Raw genomic sequence first — 16,943 nt, forward strand, 5'->3', positions numbered from 1 at the left:
GTAGCTAGCTAGCAACAAAATATGCCAAATAACAGTCTAAGAACCACTTGAGAGCAAATAAATTAGATTTGACCATTCAGACAAAAGTCCAATGGCCAGGAATCAAATTTGTATCTGACTTCAAACCACCTACGAAGGTGCGCACTTTTTGGACTTTTCTATTGGTTCCATTGCAATAGGCACGCTTAATCAAGCACAGATACAGCATCTTATATGATTTCAAATAATATATGTGTCTGTTACATATCTGATTCCATGTGCTTTTTGGCTGTTCAGATTGTAGGAAAAACAGCAGATTCTAAAAAAACAAACAAATACTGAGTCACTTCAAACTGCCAATGTGAACAAGGCTTTTGTGGCGCGGAAGGATAACGCCCCTAGATGTGGAATTGGGAATGGAGGAATTGAAAATTGAGTCCCTCAAATCATTTACAACTTGGAAACTGGAGTGACAACATTGCATGTACACTACGGAGTTCACAGAGACGCGCCGCAAACGGTTACTTTTTTGGATCTATGAAATTATGAATTCGACGTTTTTTTAATTGTCGAAGAGGAAAATAAAATAGGATCTATGATAACTCCAGGTGGAATTATTTATCAATTTTAAATCAGAAAAAAAGGAATGCATCCTTTCTTTGTGAAACTAACTTTCCTGTTGTCGCTGATTGTTCTAACACGAGGTAAGCGCAATAATAATATTAAACCATGTTTGGTTTGATACACAGTGGGTAAATATTCATTAAAAAATTAATTATACATTTAGCCTATTACGGAGATGTTTTCCATGAATTCAGTCACATGCGCTCGTATTATTGCAAAGTAAATGCTGATAGGAACAAATAGGAAGAAGTCGCAAACCTGATTTTTTTGAACTATCTCAGAACGTTACACTTGTTGCATTCGTTCTCCAAGCGTTTTTTGAAAGGCAGCATCTCTCTTTGAGGATGGCTTGACATATGGGAATTACTTGGCAAAAGTGCCTCTTTAGTTGTGCTTCTTTTTTCTTCAGCTTCCGTTTTGTTTCTATCTTAATAAGTTTATTTTGTATTCACAGATAGCCAGGCATCACATTGTCAACATCTGACATATTGATATTGGTTGCAGTCTCATGCATGACTCCCACAATTGTGAGAAAGTTTCTTAATTTGCAGTGATTTGAGCCCCCACAACGCACTGATAACCAATTAAGATTTACGTATAACTGCTCTGTTATAACTAATTCTCATTCCAACGTATACTTTCTATGTAGGTTTTATTTGCACATGGATATTGTTTCCATTTCCTCCATACGTTTCATGTGGATGTATTCATTGTGCGTGCGCCTCTCGCTAGACAGCTGTGGCACTCTCGGCTCGCAGACGCAGCTCGCGCCAGACCAACCTGGTGCCAGGCAGACGCTGCAACAGACGGTTCGCTGTGCGTGACGCGTTTGCCAGAAAGTTCACTGTTCAGTCTATAACTTTTCACAGGAATATGAAAACTCAAGCCTCGGCCATTGGGGCAGTTTTGAGTCGAGTTACACAGAACCGTTTTTGCAGAGCTATGTTACTCCCCAAATATAGTACATTCGATGGGACAGCTGAAAAGGGAAGACAAATGCACCTACCAGTGTGGTGTCAAGTCCCATTCACCACAAACTGCACTTCAAGATGGCTGTAGTCACACCTAAGCCATAACAATCACCGTCATGAGGGATAGTTCTGTAATTTATTACTCATGGCTTAGTTAACAAAGCACTTGGGTGTTATTTTGTTAATGTGATGACTGTATGTGAAAATAGAAAGAAGACATGAGTATTTATACTTGGATTGTGCTGTTGTTGTTGTGTTGACACATTCTGTTTGCAGGTTTAAGATGCTCTATGTCCACCGAGTTGTGTTTGAAACTGGGGAGGTGTGAGGCCACAGCTGATGGAAATGGAGAGTGCAAGTAAGTTTCAAATCCCATTATTTGACTAGAGGGAAACACCTGCAGCCTGTATAAACACATATTATACATTCCAGAGATCATTTAGTGAATGACATAACTTTTTGGGATAAGTTGTTAAATCGTGTTGAGATGAGGCCCGCCATATGCCGCACACTGCATTTTCAGTTCTCTCAGACAGCAGCACATGCCTATTGTTGGAAGGCAAACACAACCCAGGCTTATTGATGAGGACTGCACTGGGGGTTGCTGTGTCTGTGTGTCTCGTGGCCTGCCGAGTTTTGTCCACTGCTACTGCATGCAGGCTCCCTCTCTCCAGCAGAAGTCTATGTTCGAGACACCCACTCTGGGCCCTAAATCTTGTTTCTCTTTTCTTTCACGGAGCGACAGCTGGGCTTTGCCAGAAGCTCGGCGGCCATTGTTCTCCAGTCAGATTAATTCTGTGTGACTAATCTGGGTGAGGCTTCCCAGAGTGCTGGCTGCGGCCTCTGTCCTACTCCCTACTCCCCCCTGACCTACTGCCTCTCCCCCCGTCCTACCCCCTACTCCCCCCTAACCTACTGCCTCTCCCCCTGTCCTACCCCCTACTCCCCCCTGACCTACTGCCTCTCCCCCCGTCCTACTCCCTACTCCCCCCGTCCTACCCCTACTCCTCCTACCCCCTACTCCCTCTACCCTACCCCCTACTCCCTCTATCCTACCCCCTACTCCTCCTACCCCCTACTCCCCTCGTTCTACCCCCTACTCCCCTCGTCCTTCCCCCTACTCCCCCCGTCCTACCCCCTACTCCCCCGTCCTACCCCCTACTCCCCCCGTCCTACCCCCTACTCCCTCTGTCCTCCCCCTGCTGAAGGGTTTTGTCCCCCTGTTGATGTTGAATGGGCTTTCTCTCTCTCTTTCTGAGAGATTTCAAAGGACAGATGGCAGTAGAGTATAATTAGACTGGATGGTTTCATAATTGGGAGCCGATACATAAGGAAACTGGAAGTTAGTAAACAAGTTGTAATGCATTTCTCAGGTTGTTTTTATGTTGTTGTTGTTATTCACTGTTTTTGAAAGTGAAATGAGCAGTTCTATACAAAGTGTTGAGTAGCTCTTCTACATCACCGACACATAGAACCTCTATTGTCCGCTGAACCCTCTTACCCCCTGTTCCATTAAGGCTACCTGAACATTGGCTCTGTTTCCAGCGTGGCATTGGAGTGCCAGTGTCGTCTTACTGAGCTGCAGTGGAGTGTGGTAAAGCTGGGCTTGTGCGGCAGCTCAATCAGGCCGGCCGGATCGGCACTTGGCTCCTGCATGCCCAGGCAGCCATTTTGGCTCTTGGCCACATCTTAATTCTGTCCGGCAGAACCCTCTTGTTGGGCCACATAGCCATCATTGTGCCTCTCACTGTCCTCAGACTCTTTTAGTTAAACATGGAGATTGTGATGGAGCACCATGTTTTTTTGAGAGGGATGGAGTTTTTTACTAGGCCTAATTTTGTATACTATGCTTATTTTTTAAATTATTATTACGTAGTAACAAGAGTTGACAATCCCACAATGTGTCTGAAATGTGCAGGCAGAGGTTGTGTCTTCTCTAGTGTTCATTGCTGGAAATGCTGTTTGTTTATGGATATACAGTATGTTTGGACAAATTTTAAAGGCCCAATGCAGCCATTTTTATATCAATATCAAATAATTTCTAGGAAACAATTAAGTGCCTTGCTGTAAAAGATTTCCATTAAAATGGGCACAAATAGCTTTTTAGCCCAACATTTTTTTGTCCACCAATTTTGCAAGGACTGTCTGGGAGTGGTCTGAGTGGGGAGGGAGAAAACTGAAAACTAGCTGTTATTGGCAGAGAGGCTTGAAACTCTCTTTCTTATTGGTCTATTAACCAATTTACCACATGGCGATGTCACCATGGAAAGCCGAAACTCCCGCCCATGCAAACCTGCTCATTAGAAGGTCCTGTGTAGATTGTATTTTCAACCAGCAACTATCAGGAAATAACACTGATCCAATGTTTTCACACTTTTACAATGTTCATTTCAGTTGTTGTACAATATGATATAAAACACAGGAAACTTAATTTTGACTGCACTGGGCCTTTAAACAGGGTTGTGACAAACTTTAAACAGTGCAGTGATGTGAAAAAGTGCCTGAAACGGGAACATTTGGCGGAGCAAGCTAAGTGCACCCTATCAGATTGATCTAATACTAATACTGTGGCCTAATGTTAACAGCGCTAGTTTCTTTCCATAACAATTGAATCTTCAACATGCATTTCTCACCAGTGTCTTTTCAAAATGGAAGAATTGTGTGGCAGGTCCTACTGAATTGTTGACAAATGTTGTGAGCGTTGTGGGAAAATAATACAGTATAAGTGAATGCCTGGATGGACTAACCACATCCAGATGGGGTCTGCAGATAATTGACATGATGCCTTTTCATGTTATGAGTTTGGTAATGAATGACCCATCAACCCACAAGGTACTCTAGGCTAGAGCTGGGACGATACCGAACATACCAATCACTTATCAGCTGATATCGTTCATTACAATAAGTATCCTATGCTAGAGAAACGTGAAGTTTGAAATGAAATGCATTTCTAATATGGGTGATTGTTAATGGGACAGTTGGTAGCTACAACCATCAAACTAGTTGTAGTAGTTTAAAGGATAATTGTAAAAGACTGTGGTGCACATTAATGTTATAAACGTATTGTTCTATTTATCGTTATCGCATCAATTCAAGCAATTTATCACAATATGGATTTTTTCCCCATATCGCCCTGCTTTACTGTATACCAAAGGCCTTATGTTGGAGGTTTAATGAGATGCTCACAGAGAGAGAGTTGGGTGTGGTGAGGTGTGGTGGTGTCTGTCTGTGTTACAGCCTGTCTAACCCACTGAATGATATGAGCTACATTCTATGATGGTCTCCATGAAACTCCTTCCTGAGCAGACAGAAAGTGTCTTTCCACTGCCATGTTTCCATTCCTAACAGGATTACAACGTTCCTTAACCTCAAATAAAACCATGTCACTCTGAGGTCAAGACAAGTGGGATTCCCAGGTCAAGTGCCATCCAATCCTTCAGTTTTATACAGTACTGCAGGGATGCCTACTTTACATTCCATGAGTACCGCGGCCCAACCTCATATCTGGACTGGCGAATGAGAGCCACCGGGATCAGGGCAGGCCAGGGTAGTTTATCTCTGAGGCCTTGAAGGAGGCCTTTCATCTAGCAGGAGGACATGACAGTAACAGAAAGCAGTGCAGTGTAGGGCCAAGCAGAGCCAGGAGAGAGAGATATGATCCACGATCCTGGCAAGGCTGTGGGATTTAACGGCGAGAAACCAGTCAATTCGAATAAGTTATTTCTATGAACATTATGACGTGAAATGAAACTGCTAAATGATATGCGATGTCTAAATCTGATTCTCTACGGCCTTCTCTCTGCTCTCTGTATGATCAATCATCAACGCTCAGGGTGGGGACAGACAGCTCATCTCAGTATGGAGCGCAGCTTACAATGCATGTATCATCTCATCATGGTAACTTTTTCTCATGACAGGTAGGCCTACATTGCTGCAGCATAGCCTATGCTACAGTAATATATGAACTGAATGCTCATCTAATTTACACATATCCATCTGGCTTTTGGGGGGTCACCTCAATTTTTAATTGTAAAGATGTTTTTATTTTTATTTATTGCAGCTGCAGAGTTTTAAAACAGCCTATCACTCGAATCGTTGCTTTAAATCAGTGTGCATGTGAGCACACTCTCGCGGTCTTTCTCTCTCTCCATCAATTCCATTCAAATTGCATCCAAAATAGATAATCATGTTCAAGATATATATACAGTAAAGGTCAAACGTTTGGACACACCTACTGATTCAAGGGTTTTTCTTTATATTTACTATTTTCTACATTGTAGAATAATAGTGAAGACATCAAAACTATGAAATAACACATATGGAATCATGTGGTAACTAAGAAAGTGATAAACAAATGTGAGATTGTTCAAAGTAGCCACCCATTGCCTTGATGACAGCTTTGCACACTCTTGGCATTCTCTGAACCAGCTTCATGAGGTAGTCACCTGGAATGCATTTCAATTGACAGGTGTGCCTTGTTAAAAGTTAATTTGTGGAATTTCTTTCCTTCTTAATGCATTTGAGCCAATCAGTTGTGTTGTGACAAGGTAGGGGTGGTATACAGAAGATAGCCTATTTGATAAAAGACCAAGTCCATATTATGGCAAGAACAGCACAAAAAAGCAAAGAGAAATGACCGTCCATCATTACTTTACGATATGACCTGTTCACCGGACGTGCTACCTGTCCCAGACCTGCTGTTTTCAACTCTCTAGAGACAGCAGTAGCGGTAGAGATACTCTCAATGATCGGCTATGAAAAGCCAACTGACATTTACTCCTGAGGTTCTGACTTCTGGCACCCGCGACAACTAATGTGATTATTATTATTTGACCATGCTGGTTATTTATGAACATTTGAACATCTTGGCCATGTTCTGTTATAGTCTCCAGCCGGCACAGCCAGAAGAGGACTGGCCACCCCTCATAGCCTGGTTCCTCTCTAGGTTTCTTCCTAGGTTTTGGCCTTTCGAGGGAGTTTTTCCTAGCCACCGTGCTTCTACACCTGCATTGCTTGCTGTTTGGGGTTTTAGGCTGGGTTTCTGTACAGCACTTTGAGATATCAGCTGATGTAAGAAGGGCTATATAAATACATTTGATTTGATTTGATTTGAAGGTCAGTCAATGAGGAACATTTCAATAACTTTTAAAGTTTCTTCAAGTGCAGTCGCAAAAACCATCAAGCGCTATAATGAAACTGGCTCTCATGAGGACCGCCACAGGAAAGGAATACCCAGAGTTACCTCTGCTGCAGAGGATAAGTTCATGAGAGTTGCCAGCCTCAGAAATTACAGCCCAAATAAATGTTTCACTGAGTTCAAGTAACAGACACATTTCAACATCAACTGTTCAGAGGAGACTTTGTGAATCAGGCCTTCATGTAATTATTTTTTTCAATTTCACCTGTATTTAACCAGGTAGGCTAGTTGAGAACAAGTTCTCATTTACAACTGCGACCTGACCAAGATAAAGCAAAGCAATGCGACACAAACAGCAACACAGAGTTACACATGTAATAAACAAACATACAGTCAATAACACAATAGAAAAAAAGTTAATATACAGTGTGTGCAAAAGAGGTAAGATAAGGGAGGTAATGCAATAAATAGGCCATAGTGGCGAAGTAATTACAATTTAGCAGTTAAATACTGGAGTGATAGATGTGCAGAAGATGAATGTGCAAGTAGAGATACTGGGGTGCAAAGGAGCAAAACTAAATAAATACAGAGTGGGGATGAGGTAGTTGGATGGGCTATTTTCAAGATGGGCTATGTACAGGTGCAGTGATCTGTGAGCTGCTCTGACAGCTGGTGCTTAAAGTTAGTGAGGGAGATATGAGTCTCCAGCTTCAGGGATTTTTGCAATTTGTTCCAGTCATTGGCAGCAGAGAACTAGAAGGAAAGGCGGCCAAAGCAGGAATTGGCTTTGGGGGTGACCAGTGAAATATACCTGCCGGAGCGCGTGCTACGGGTGGGTGCTGCTATGGTGACCAGTGAGCTGATATAAGGTGGGGCTTTACCTAGCAAAGACTTATAGATGACCTGGAGCCAGTGGGTTTGGCGACGAATATGTAGCGAGGGCCAGCCAACGAGAGCATACAGGTCGCAGTGGTGGGTAGTATATGGGGCTTTGGTGACAAAACGGATGGCACTGTGGTAGACTGCATCCAATTTGCTAAGTAGAGTGTTGGAGGCTATTTTGTAAATGACATCGCCGAAGTCAAGGATCGGTAGGATAGTCAGTTTTACTAGGGTATGTTTGGCAGCATGAGTGAAGGATGCTTTGTTGCGAAATAGGAAGCTGATTCTAGATTTAATTTTGGATTAGAGATGCTTAATATGAGACTGGAAGGAGAGTTTACAGTCTAGCCAGACACATAGGTATTTGTAGATGTCCACATATTCTAAGTCAGAACCGTCCAGAGTAGTGATGCTGGACGGGCGGGCAGGTGCTGATAACGATTGGTTGAAGAGCATGCATTTAGTTTTACTTGCATTTAAGAGCAGTTGGAGGCCATGGAAGGAGAGTTGTATGACATTGAAGCTCATCTGGAGGTTAGTTAACACAGTGTCCAAAGAAAGGCCAGAAGTATACAGAATGGTGTCGTCTGCGTAGAGGTGGATCAGAGACTCACCAGCAGCAAGAGCGACATCATTGATGTGTACAGAGAAAAGAGTTGGCCCGAGAATTGAACCCTGTGGCACCCCCATAGAGACTGCCAGAGGTCCGGACAACAGGTCCTCCGATTTGACACACTGAACTCTGTCTGAGAAGTAGTTGGTGAACCAGGCGAGGCAGTCATTTGAGAAACCAAGGCTGTTGAGTCTGCCGATAAGAATGTGGTGATTGACAGAGTCGAAAGCCTTGGCCAGGTTTATGAATACGGCTGCACGGTATTGTCTCTTATCGATATTGTTTAGGACCTTGAGCGTGGCTGAGGTGCATCCATGACCAGCTCTGAAACCAGATTGCATAGCGGAGAAGGTACGGTGGGATTCAAAATGGTCGGTGATCTGTTTGTTAACTTGGCTTTCGAAGACCTTAGAAAGGCAGGGTAGGATAGATATAGGTTTGTAGCAGTTTGGATCTAGAGTGTCTCCCCCTTTGAAGAGGGAGATGACCGCGGCAGCTTTCCAATCTTTGGGGATCTCAGATGATACGAAAGAGAGGTTGAACAGGCTAGTAATAGGGGTTGCAACAATTTCGGCTGATAATTTTAGGAAGAGAGGGTCCAGATTGTCTAGCCCTGCTGACTTGTAGGGGTCCAGGTTTTGCAGCTCTTTCTGAACATCAGCTATCTGGATTTGACGGAAAAAGGGGGAGGCTTGGGCAAGTTGCTGTGGGGGGTGCAGGGCTGTTGACCAGGGTAGGGGTGGCCAGCCATAGAAAAATGCTTATTGAAATTCTTTATGGATTTATCGGTGGATTTATCGGTGGTGACAGTGTTTCCTAGCCTCAGTGCAGTGGGCAGCTGAGAGGAGGTGCTCTTATTCTCTTATTCATGGTTGAATTGCTGCAAAGAAACCACTACTAAAGGACACCAATGAGAAGAAGAGACTTGCTTGGGCCAAGAAACAATGGACATTGCAATGGACATTTCCGACTTCAACTGTATATAAAAAATGCTAGTCAATAATTGTAACTTTGTAGGCCGCGTTTCCTGCATCAGGATCACATGTTCTCTCCCAGCTGCATGGTTTGAACGAGGTGCGTAATTCCATTCCATATGCTACAGTATAATACAGTAAGTTAATACAGTCCACTCTCAAAAATATTAGCTTACTGGAGCTTGTTTCATTTATTTACCCAGGAGAGCATAGCTACATCTTTGGGCTTTTAAGTTTTTCTGTTGTGCATCTGTGGTGCTAGTCTATATATCAGAGGCTATGTATTGGATAACAACACAATCATTTGGGCTTTTTTAGGTTTGTCTCATAAAATGTCTTTAATGTATGGCTCATCAGGTCTGAATTTTCATGTCGATCAAAGCTCTAATCAAATCCAGAAATATTTATGAGTTAGAATGACACTTCTGGTTTGGGCGAGAAATTCCGTGTTACCCGGGAGAAAAGTGATTTATTCTCGGGATGGAACATTTGTAAAATACCTAGAAAATATGAAACCTTATCAGGGATGGCTAGAATCAAGGGGTTTAGCCTCCGAGCCTCAGACAGAGAGATGAGCGATCGATGGTCTGGAGAGGGCTTCCATGCCCAGAGTTCACATACCTCAGTCAGTCGGCAGGCAAACAGAAGAGACTGCTCAAAACGACTTCGTTTTTTTGACAGGCCATTGATACAGTGAGTCACGTGACCTCTTGTACTTCAAAGGAGGGCTTAGTCCTTCACTGGAGAGGGAAGATTTGGAGGTGATGTGGTATGGATGAAACTGGGCTGGGGCATATTGGGCAATATGTCACTCACCAACCTGTCCTGTACTGTAGATAGACCTAATCACTCTAAGTGTGTCCAAAATGGGACCCTAATCCCTATGTAGTGCACTACTTTTGACCAGGACCCATGGACCCTATTTCCTATGTAGTGCACTACTTTTGACCAGGGCCCATGAAACCTATTTCCTATGTAGTGCACTACTTTGCCTGATGAGATAAGTAATCTGCAGTAACAGCCTGTCTCCCTCCGGCCACTCCAATATGTCACAGCAGCGTCTCCAGCTTGTGAGGATGTCATCTAAATTGAGGCTTCAGTAATTGGAGCGCTATTCTTCAGTAACAGCCAGTAACCCTTCCTTCAGACAGACAGAAATACTCCAGTTAGCGCCTGAGGCAGAGGCTTCTATGACAGATTATATTCTGCAGGCACTGTATTCAAAGACCTGGAACTGATATAACCTCAGATAATCAATCTCTCAAGTTTCTGTCCAGGCTTTATTGAATTCCCTTCAGAATAGCTAGCTAGATTGCCTAGCTACGTGTGTGTTAAAACTTTCTCTGACTGAAGTTAAAAAAGAAGCAGGCCAATTAATTCCCTGGCATGTGTGGTGTGGTGGTGACTGACTACAGTATCATCATGAATGAAAGCGGTCCTTGTCTCCGGCCAGGGATGCTTCAATACATCCTCTGTTTGCTACGGGGCAGATGAGTCCCTGACTCTTAGTCTCCCCCCCCCACCACCCATCCTTTCATTCAGAAAACAGGAAAGGACTGGGGAAAGAAAAGGTGCTGTATTGCATGTGATCATATCATCACACAGGGCCCTGTGGGGTAAATCCATTTTTAATCACTTTTTGACAGCATCCCTTTTGATTTAAACAACACTTTCCATAGATGTTTTTTCCCATGGAAGAAGTGGTCATAAAGTGACTTTTTGGACCTGAATGCCAAAACATTCAGGAGATAAAGGTGCTCAAAGTTGTCCTATTTTGCATACCCCACCATACAATCACTGGAAAGATTTTTTTCCACCAGAAATTATAAAATAGTTTGAAAACCCTGTTTGTAAGCTTTTAAGTATCAATCTCAACCGTTGATCTTTTCCAGTGATGAAGACATGGATATCTCATGGTATGGTGGGGTATGCAAAATGGGTCAACTTTGAGCACCTTTTTATCTCTTGAACGTTTTGGCATTCAGGTCCAAAAAGTCACTTTCTGACCACTTCTACACTGGGCAAATACTGTATGTATGGAAGGTTTCGTTCAAATCAAAAGGGGTGCTGTGAAAAAGTTATTTAATTCTAATGGTTTTACCCTGTGCTTTCATGGGCCGCCGGGGGCGGTGTCAGCTTCCCTTTAGCACATACCTCAGTGGAGAGAAAGAGGCTGAGCTGACCCTCTAACTGTTCTATTCTGTTCTGTTCTGACTGATTGTAGTGACTTGATGTTGGGGAACTTCAACGCCGGATTAGAGATATTTGTACCGGACGGGTGACACATGCCAAGAAAAATCACATCAACTTTGATCACCGGCTAATATGAGTGACAGCCACTCAGTTGTGCATGTGTAGCAGGGCAGGATAGAACATTTTAGAGGAACATTTCCTCAATTGGTGTATTTGAACCCGACCACCTGTCTGTGGATCATAACAGAACAACTGAAAGGGACTTACATTATCCACAAGGCAGCACGCTCCATAATACCCATGATTACTTGTGGTTTTGCCATTCAACTCTAAACAGAAGACTTGTGCCTTACAGTGGCAGGTGTTCTATGATCTTTCACACACATACTCACACAGGATACTTTCCACAAAGACAACATAAAACATAAGCTAATGCCTTTCTTCTGGATGGAGTGATGAGGACCTTTAAAGTTTTAAAAACAGCAACAAACATTCTGAAATCATGTTTAAAATAACGCCAAGGGCATTACTTCAAAAAATACATTAGAATTACTTAATTTTCTCATAGGTAGTACTCAACCAAACACAACACTTAGCTCAGTGTGCTCTGTACCATAACTACCTCATGGTCTGCTTCCATGTCACACACCTTCAGCCACCTTTAAGCACTTAAAGACATGCTGTGGAACTTTGTCGACTACTAAGTCTTTTTTAAACCTCCCACTTTGGACTGGATGTATCAATGTGTATTTCATACATGCATAATCTATGAGCAGAAGTACTGTCTTACCCCTAATTAGCCATGAAATCCCTAGTTTGAAAGCGACTGTTTTTCTGGAAGTCGTGCTGCGACTTCCAGAAAATTTTTCCCAAATTTTTCCCCCGACCTGGGCCAGCCCCCTAGCGATTCGAGTTCAACCAATGAGCTTCAGCCCCTCGCCATATGGGTGACAGCTGGCAAGATGCACATGATGCACCCACAGCAAAGCGAGAGAGAGAGGGCAATGACATGGTGCACATATCAGCACACTTATAACGTAGTATGCAATTTTCAGGGACCACTTTTGGCTCGTGAGCACTACCAGTCACTAGGAGAAGGCAGCTATGAGTCAGAAGTCCCCGAGGCCTGCCTCCCCTGTCCTCCTGCTTCCCCTGACCTCCTCCTGCTTCCCCTGTTCTTCTCCTGCCTCCACTGTCCACCCCCTGCTTCCCTTGGTCTCCTATTGCCTCCACTGTCCTCATCCTGCCTCCACTCTTCCTCCTGCCTCCCCAATATCCTCCTGCCTCTACTGTCCTCCTGCCTCTACTGTCCTTCTCTTGCCTTCTCTGTCCTCCCCTTTGCCTCCCCTGTCCTCCTCCTGCCTCGCCTGTCCTCCCCCTTGCCTTCCATGTCTTCTTCCTGCCTCCTCTGTCTTCCTCCAGTCTCCCTTGTCTTCCTCCTTCCTCCACTGTCCTCCTCCTGCCTCCCCAACTCCTATATCCCCTGTTTTTCTCCTGCCCTTAAACAGCCAAACGGCCAAATAAACAGGCCTGTAATACACACTAACAGATTTGGGCTGGGAAGGTCAGCTCTCATGTGCACCACTAGAGAGAGAGGCTGAGGCACAGTACCAAAGCAGGCCCCGGGGAGTGCTTTTAAACAGATCAGAGAAGACGAAAGGATACTTTAGCAGAGGCACAGACACCAAACTGCCTGGAAAAGAGAGTGGAGAGAAGTGATACAGGGGAATAGAGTGTTCCTGGCACAGTTTGACTCCAGGCTGAAGGCAGTTTAGTGCCAGAAACAGTTTGTCACTTAATACACTGTGTTGAAATCTGAAAAAGAAGAGGTTCAAGTAATATGTGGTGTTGTTATGAAATTAAATTAGAACAGTTTAAGTGTTCCTTTTCTCTTACAACACCGACAGACCAATCAAAACATCCGCCCTGCGCAGTACATCACCTGTTGGGGGTCGACCAAGTTGGCGATTCAAGCATTCAACATGTAGAATTGTCAGGAAATGAATAGAAAGTGACGGCCGATGTTCGGGGTTCAGATGCGATAGGACAGCCACTCTGCTAACTACCGTTCGTCTGCTTGGTCTGTTTTCCCCTCTAGATAAACTACAGTACGATACTGTAGAATGGGTAACATAGAGGGGCTTCATGGCTGTCATAGGATCTATTGAAACAAAGCACAGCCCTGATAGGTCCAGAGGTAGGCGACAACAGCAGGCAAGTGGGAGACTGGAGCCTGTACGCCTCTGTGTGTGTGTGTGTTTATACGTGTGTGTGTGTTTATACGCCTGTGTGTGCATATGTACGCCTGCATGCCCGTCTGTCTTCAAAGCCGCAGTGCCTTTCTGTGCATAGCGACTTCAGAGAGTGACAGATGGCAGATTGGCCCAACAGTGGGGAAACCCCCAGAGTGGTGTCTGCTCCCGAGGTCAGGTGTCATGACAACATCTGCTGCCGGCCTGGGCTGATCCTGAGCCGCCTGATGCACACTGCATCAATGACACACACACACGCACAGAGGGAGAGATCTGTTGCCACGGGCTACTGGTGGCCAGGAAGAAAATAAATCCCAGCAGGACAATTGAGGCTACTGGAGCAGAGAGGGAGGGAGGCACAACAGTGAAAGGATAACAACAACAGCATCAGCCTGACTAGAGATCCTCCTGTTCTCCTGTTATGCAACACCACTCCGGCCTGCCGCACACCTGATATTTGAACAGCTTCTGACTCCTCTCCTCTTTTCAGCTCTTCTTTATTTAACTTTGGAGCAGAAAGTTTACCTGCTGTCGAGATTAGCGAGCTCTAGATGACGCAGCCAGGAGTCTGTTGTAGCAGCAGCAGCTGCCTTTCACTGTTTGTTCTGAGTGGTGCAAACTAAAGACTCCATAAAAGAGTTAGTTGAGTGTCTTTTGTTTTGCCCTTTTATAGTCTGTGTGAGGCATTAAGACGGTTAGCCGTGTGTGTCCTGTAAAACGTATTTTGTGCTGACAGCGTATTTGTCGACTTCTCGCCAAGTTAAAGAGAGAACTTTTAGTATTCTTGGATAGCGCGCGTTGAGGTTGACTCTGTGCAAATGGCAATGCTACAGTGTGTTTGAGCAGCGGGGCCACGTGGACCAAGGCAGGGGAGAGGGTGCTTTATGTATTTGTCTTTGAAGCCCCTGTGTGAGACAGTGGGCTGTGTTGTAAGAAACGGCAGCTCTCTAGGCCTTTGTGTATGTGTGTGTGTGTGTGTGTGTGTGTGTGTGTGTGTGTGTGTGTGTGTATGAGTGCATGTGTGAGAGACGTTGCTATGTTTGTGTGGACGCGCAGGTCTGGGCCCCGTTTCAAACCTGGTGTGAGGTTTTGTGGAGCCCTGTAAAGTGAGGTTGCCAGAAGCCTCCATTGAGGACTGCAGTCAAGAGGTTCAGGAGACGGGGAAAGCTTTTTTATAGTAAACACCAACATTCCTTCCAAACCAGCAACCTCCTCAGTCCCCCCTCCAAAACCAGTTCCAATTTCCTTTCTTTCAGACAGCTTTTGTTTGTGTCTCTCTGCATCTTTCAAGTGTGTTTGGGGTTTGTTTTTAAAATTCCACTTTTAGGATCCCCTTTCACTTGTCGCCCCCCCCCCCCCCCCCCCCCCAACATGGTTCACCATTGAAAAGCAACAAACAGACTCAGAATTTGAGGACTTTGGAGCAAAGACCCAGTTGAGAGAGACTCATAAATCCTAATATGGTGGCTTACAAAACCAGACAACCCTATGGATGCCATGAAAAGAGAGAGTGAGAGAGTGAGAGAGAGAGAGTGAGAGAGAGAGAGGGTGAGAGAGAGAGAGGGTGGGCAAGAACAGTTGGAGAGAAAGAGAGCGAAAGAAGATTCATGAAGGAGGTGTGAGTGAGAGGAAATTAAAAGAAGACCGAATGAAGGACCAGAAAAAGTGAGTGTGAGAGAGAGCAGGGATGAGCCAGATAGAAAGGAGAGCAGGGATGAGCCAGATAGAAAGGAGAGCAGGGATGAGCCAGATAGAAAGGAGAGCAGGGATGAGCCAGATAGAAAGGAGAGCAGGGATGAGCCAGATAGAAAGGAGAGCAGGGATGAGCCAGATAGAAAGGAGAGCAGGGATGAGCCAGATAGAAAGGAGAGCAGGACGGAGGGAAGAAGGAACAGAAAGGTGAAGGTTTAACAGCTCAATGCACACTCTCAACTTGGAGGCTCCTGGCCCAACCTGGCCTGCCTATGGTCAGGTCTGAATGGGGAGGAGAAACAATGGGGCCTCCTATCCCCCTCCAGGGCTGGGGAGTAGGGGGGCATTCAGACACCCGCAGCCCAGGCTCTAGCTATTCTCCTGGGGACGGGGGATGGAGGTACGGCGGGAAGAAGATGGGCACAGAGGGCGCAGAAACAGGGAGATAGAGGGAGGGAGGGGTGAGTGAGCGGTGGTTAGGCAGCAGCTGCCGTCTCCTCATTAACATGCGCACCTGCTCCCTGGCTGCAGCCTTTTGGGAATGATGGCCCAGAGAGCAACGCATGCCCAGCCTCACAACCCTAGAACCAGGCACCCACTGTGTCTGCGCTGTCCCCCTCTATGGGAGACCCGGGTTGCCTTATAGACTCCCACTATTTCAGAACTGCATTGCATTGCTGCCTGGTGGAATGCTTCTGCATTCTTATACATCTCTGTCATAATTAAAAAAGATAGCAAATTATTTGAATTATCTGAAAAATGAAAGCAGAACAGAAACTATAGAGAATAAGGATGAACGGAGGATTAATTGTTCTCTCCACAGCAAAATAAACAGGACCATGTTTAGATGAGTGATTTAGAATAGTCCTAAAATAGCATATGGCAGTGATGGGACTTTGGTAGATGGCCTTTTCTATCTCTGTAGAAAAAAACATCCTAACAAACATGCTCATTGTAACCAAAGAGGGGTGATTCCATGGTTTATCCCAGTGACTGGAAAGGTTGCTCAGCCTAGCATTAAAGCAGAGTGACATGCCATCGGACCCTTAATGTTTGTGTAGCTAGCGGCCAGCCTAGCATGTGATGTTTTCTTTCCCTGGTCACCCTAATCCTGTGAGAGAGGAACCCTGTCTAAACACATGTCTGTCCCCACAGGGTGCCTCTGCTTGGCCCCAGGCCCCCAGTCTTCTCGCTCACCCATCCAACGGCCCCCTGGGAATGTTTGGGGATGTGATTTAGCCAGCCCCCCATGGCTAATAGTAATAGACAATTCTATCATGGTATTTTGGAGTGAGAACTTTTAACGATATTAAAATGTTGCTGAGCCGTAACACTATGTAATCAATGACACACAGTAGCTGTAATCAACAGGTATTATATATTTAAATAAATGCAATCCTAGTTGCAACTATAAAACAAAAACGCAACAACCTCCAATAGGAAGGACTCAGCTTGTTTGGGAATGTTTGGTATTGTTTTCATGTTTTGCCTTGGGGGAATTGACAAGGAATTAGCGAAAGCTTCGCTAGGAGAATGACTGATATCAAAAGTGTCTGTATGGTTCATGATAGAGTTTACAGTGCTCTCTCTGTGTCCCTTGTCTCAGAGAGAGAGAGAGTTGAGGTG

At 44.7% G+C, this 16,943-nt stretch overlaps 1 protein-coding gene across 1 annotated transcript in view; it reads left to right on the forward strand.

Moving 5' to 3' along the window:
• Positions 1-461: 461 nt before the first annotated feature.
• LOC120058119 (neurogenic locus notch homolog protein 1-like) overlaps positions 462-16,943 on the forward strand; it is a 63,073-nt gene continuing 46,591 nt past the window's right edge. Inside the window, exons 1-2 of the mRNA XM_039006622.1 lie at positions 462-683; positions 1,851-1,932. Coding sequence (XP_038862550.1) covers positions 626-683; positions 1,851-1,932 — 140 coding nt within the window. The 5' untranslated portion in view covers positions 462-625. The remainder of the gene's footprint in view (positions 684-1,850; positions 1,933-16,943) is intronic.

This window comes from Salvelinus namaycush, chromosome 1, assembly GCF_016432855.1.
Source record: "Salvelinus namaycush isolate Seneca chromosome 1, SaNama_1.0, whole genome shotgun sequence".
NCBI lineage: Eukaryota > Metazoa > Chordata > Actinopteri > Salmoniformes > Salmonidae > Salvelinus > Salvelinus namaycush.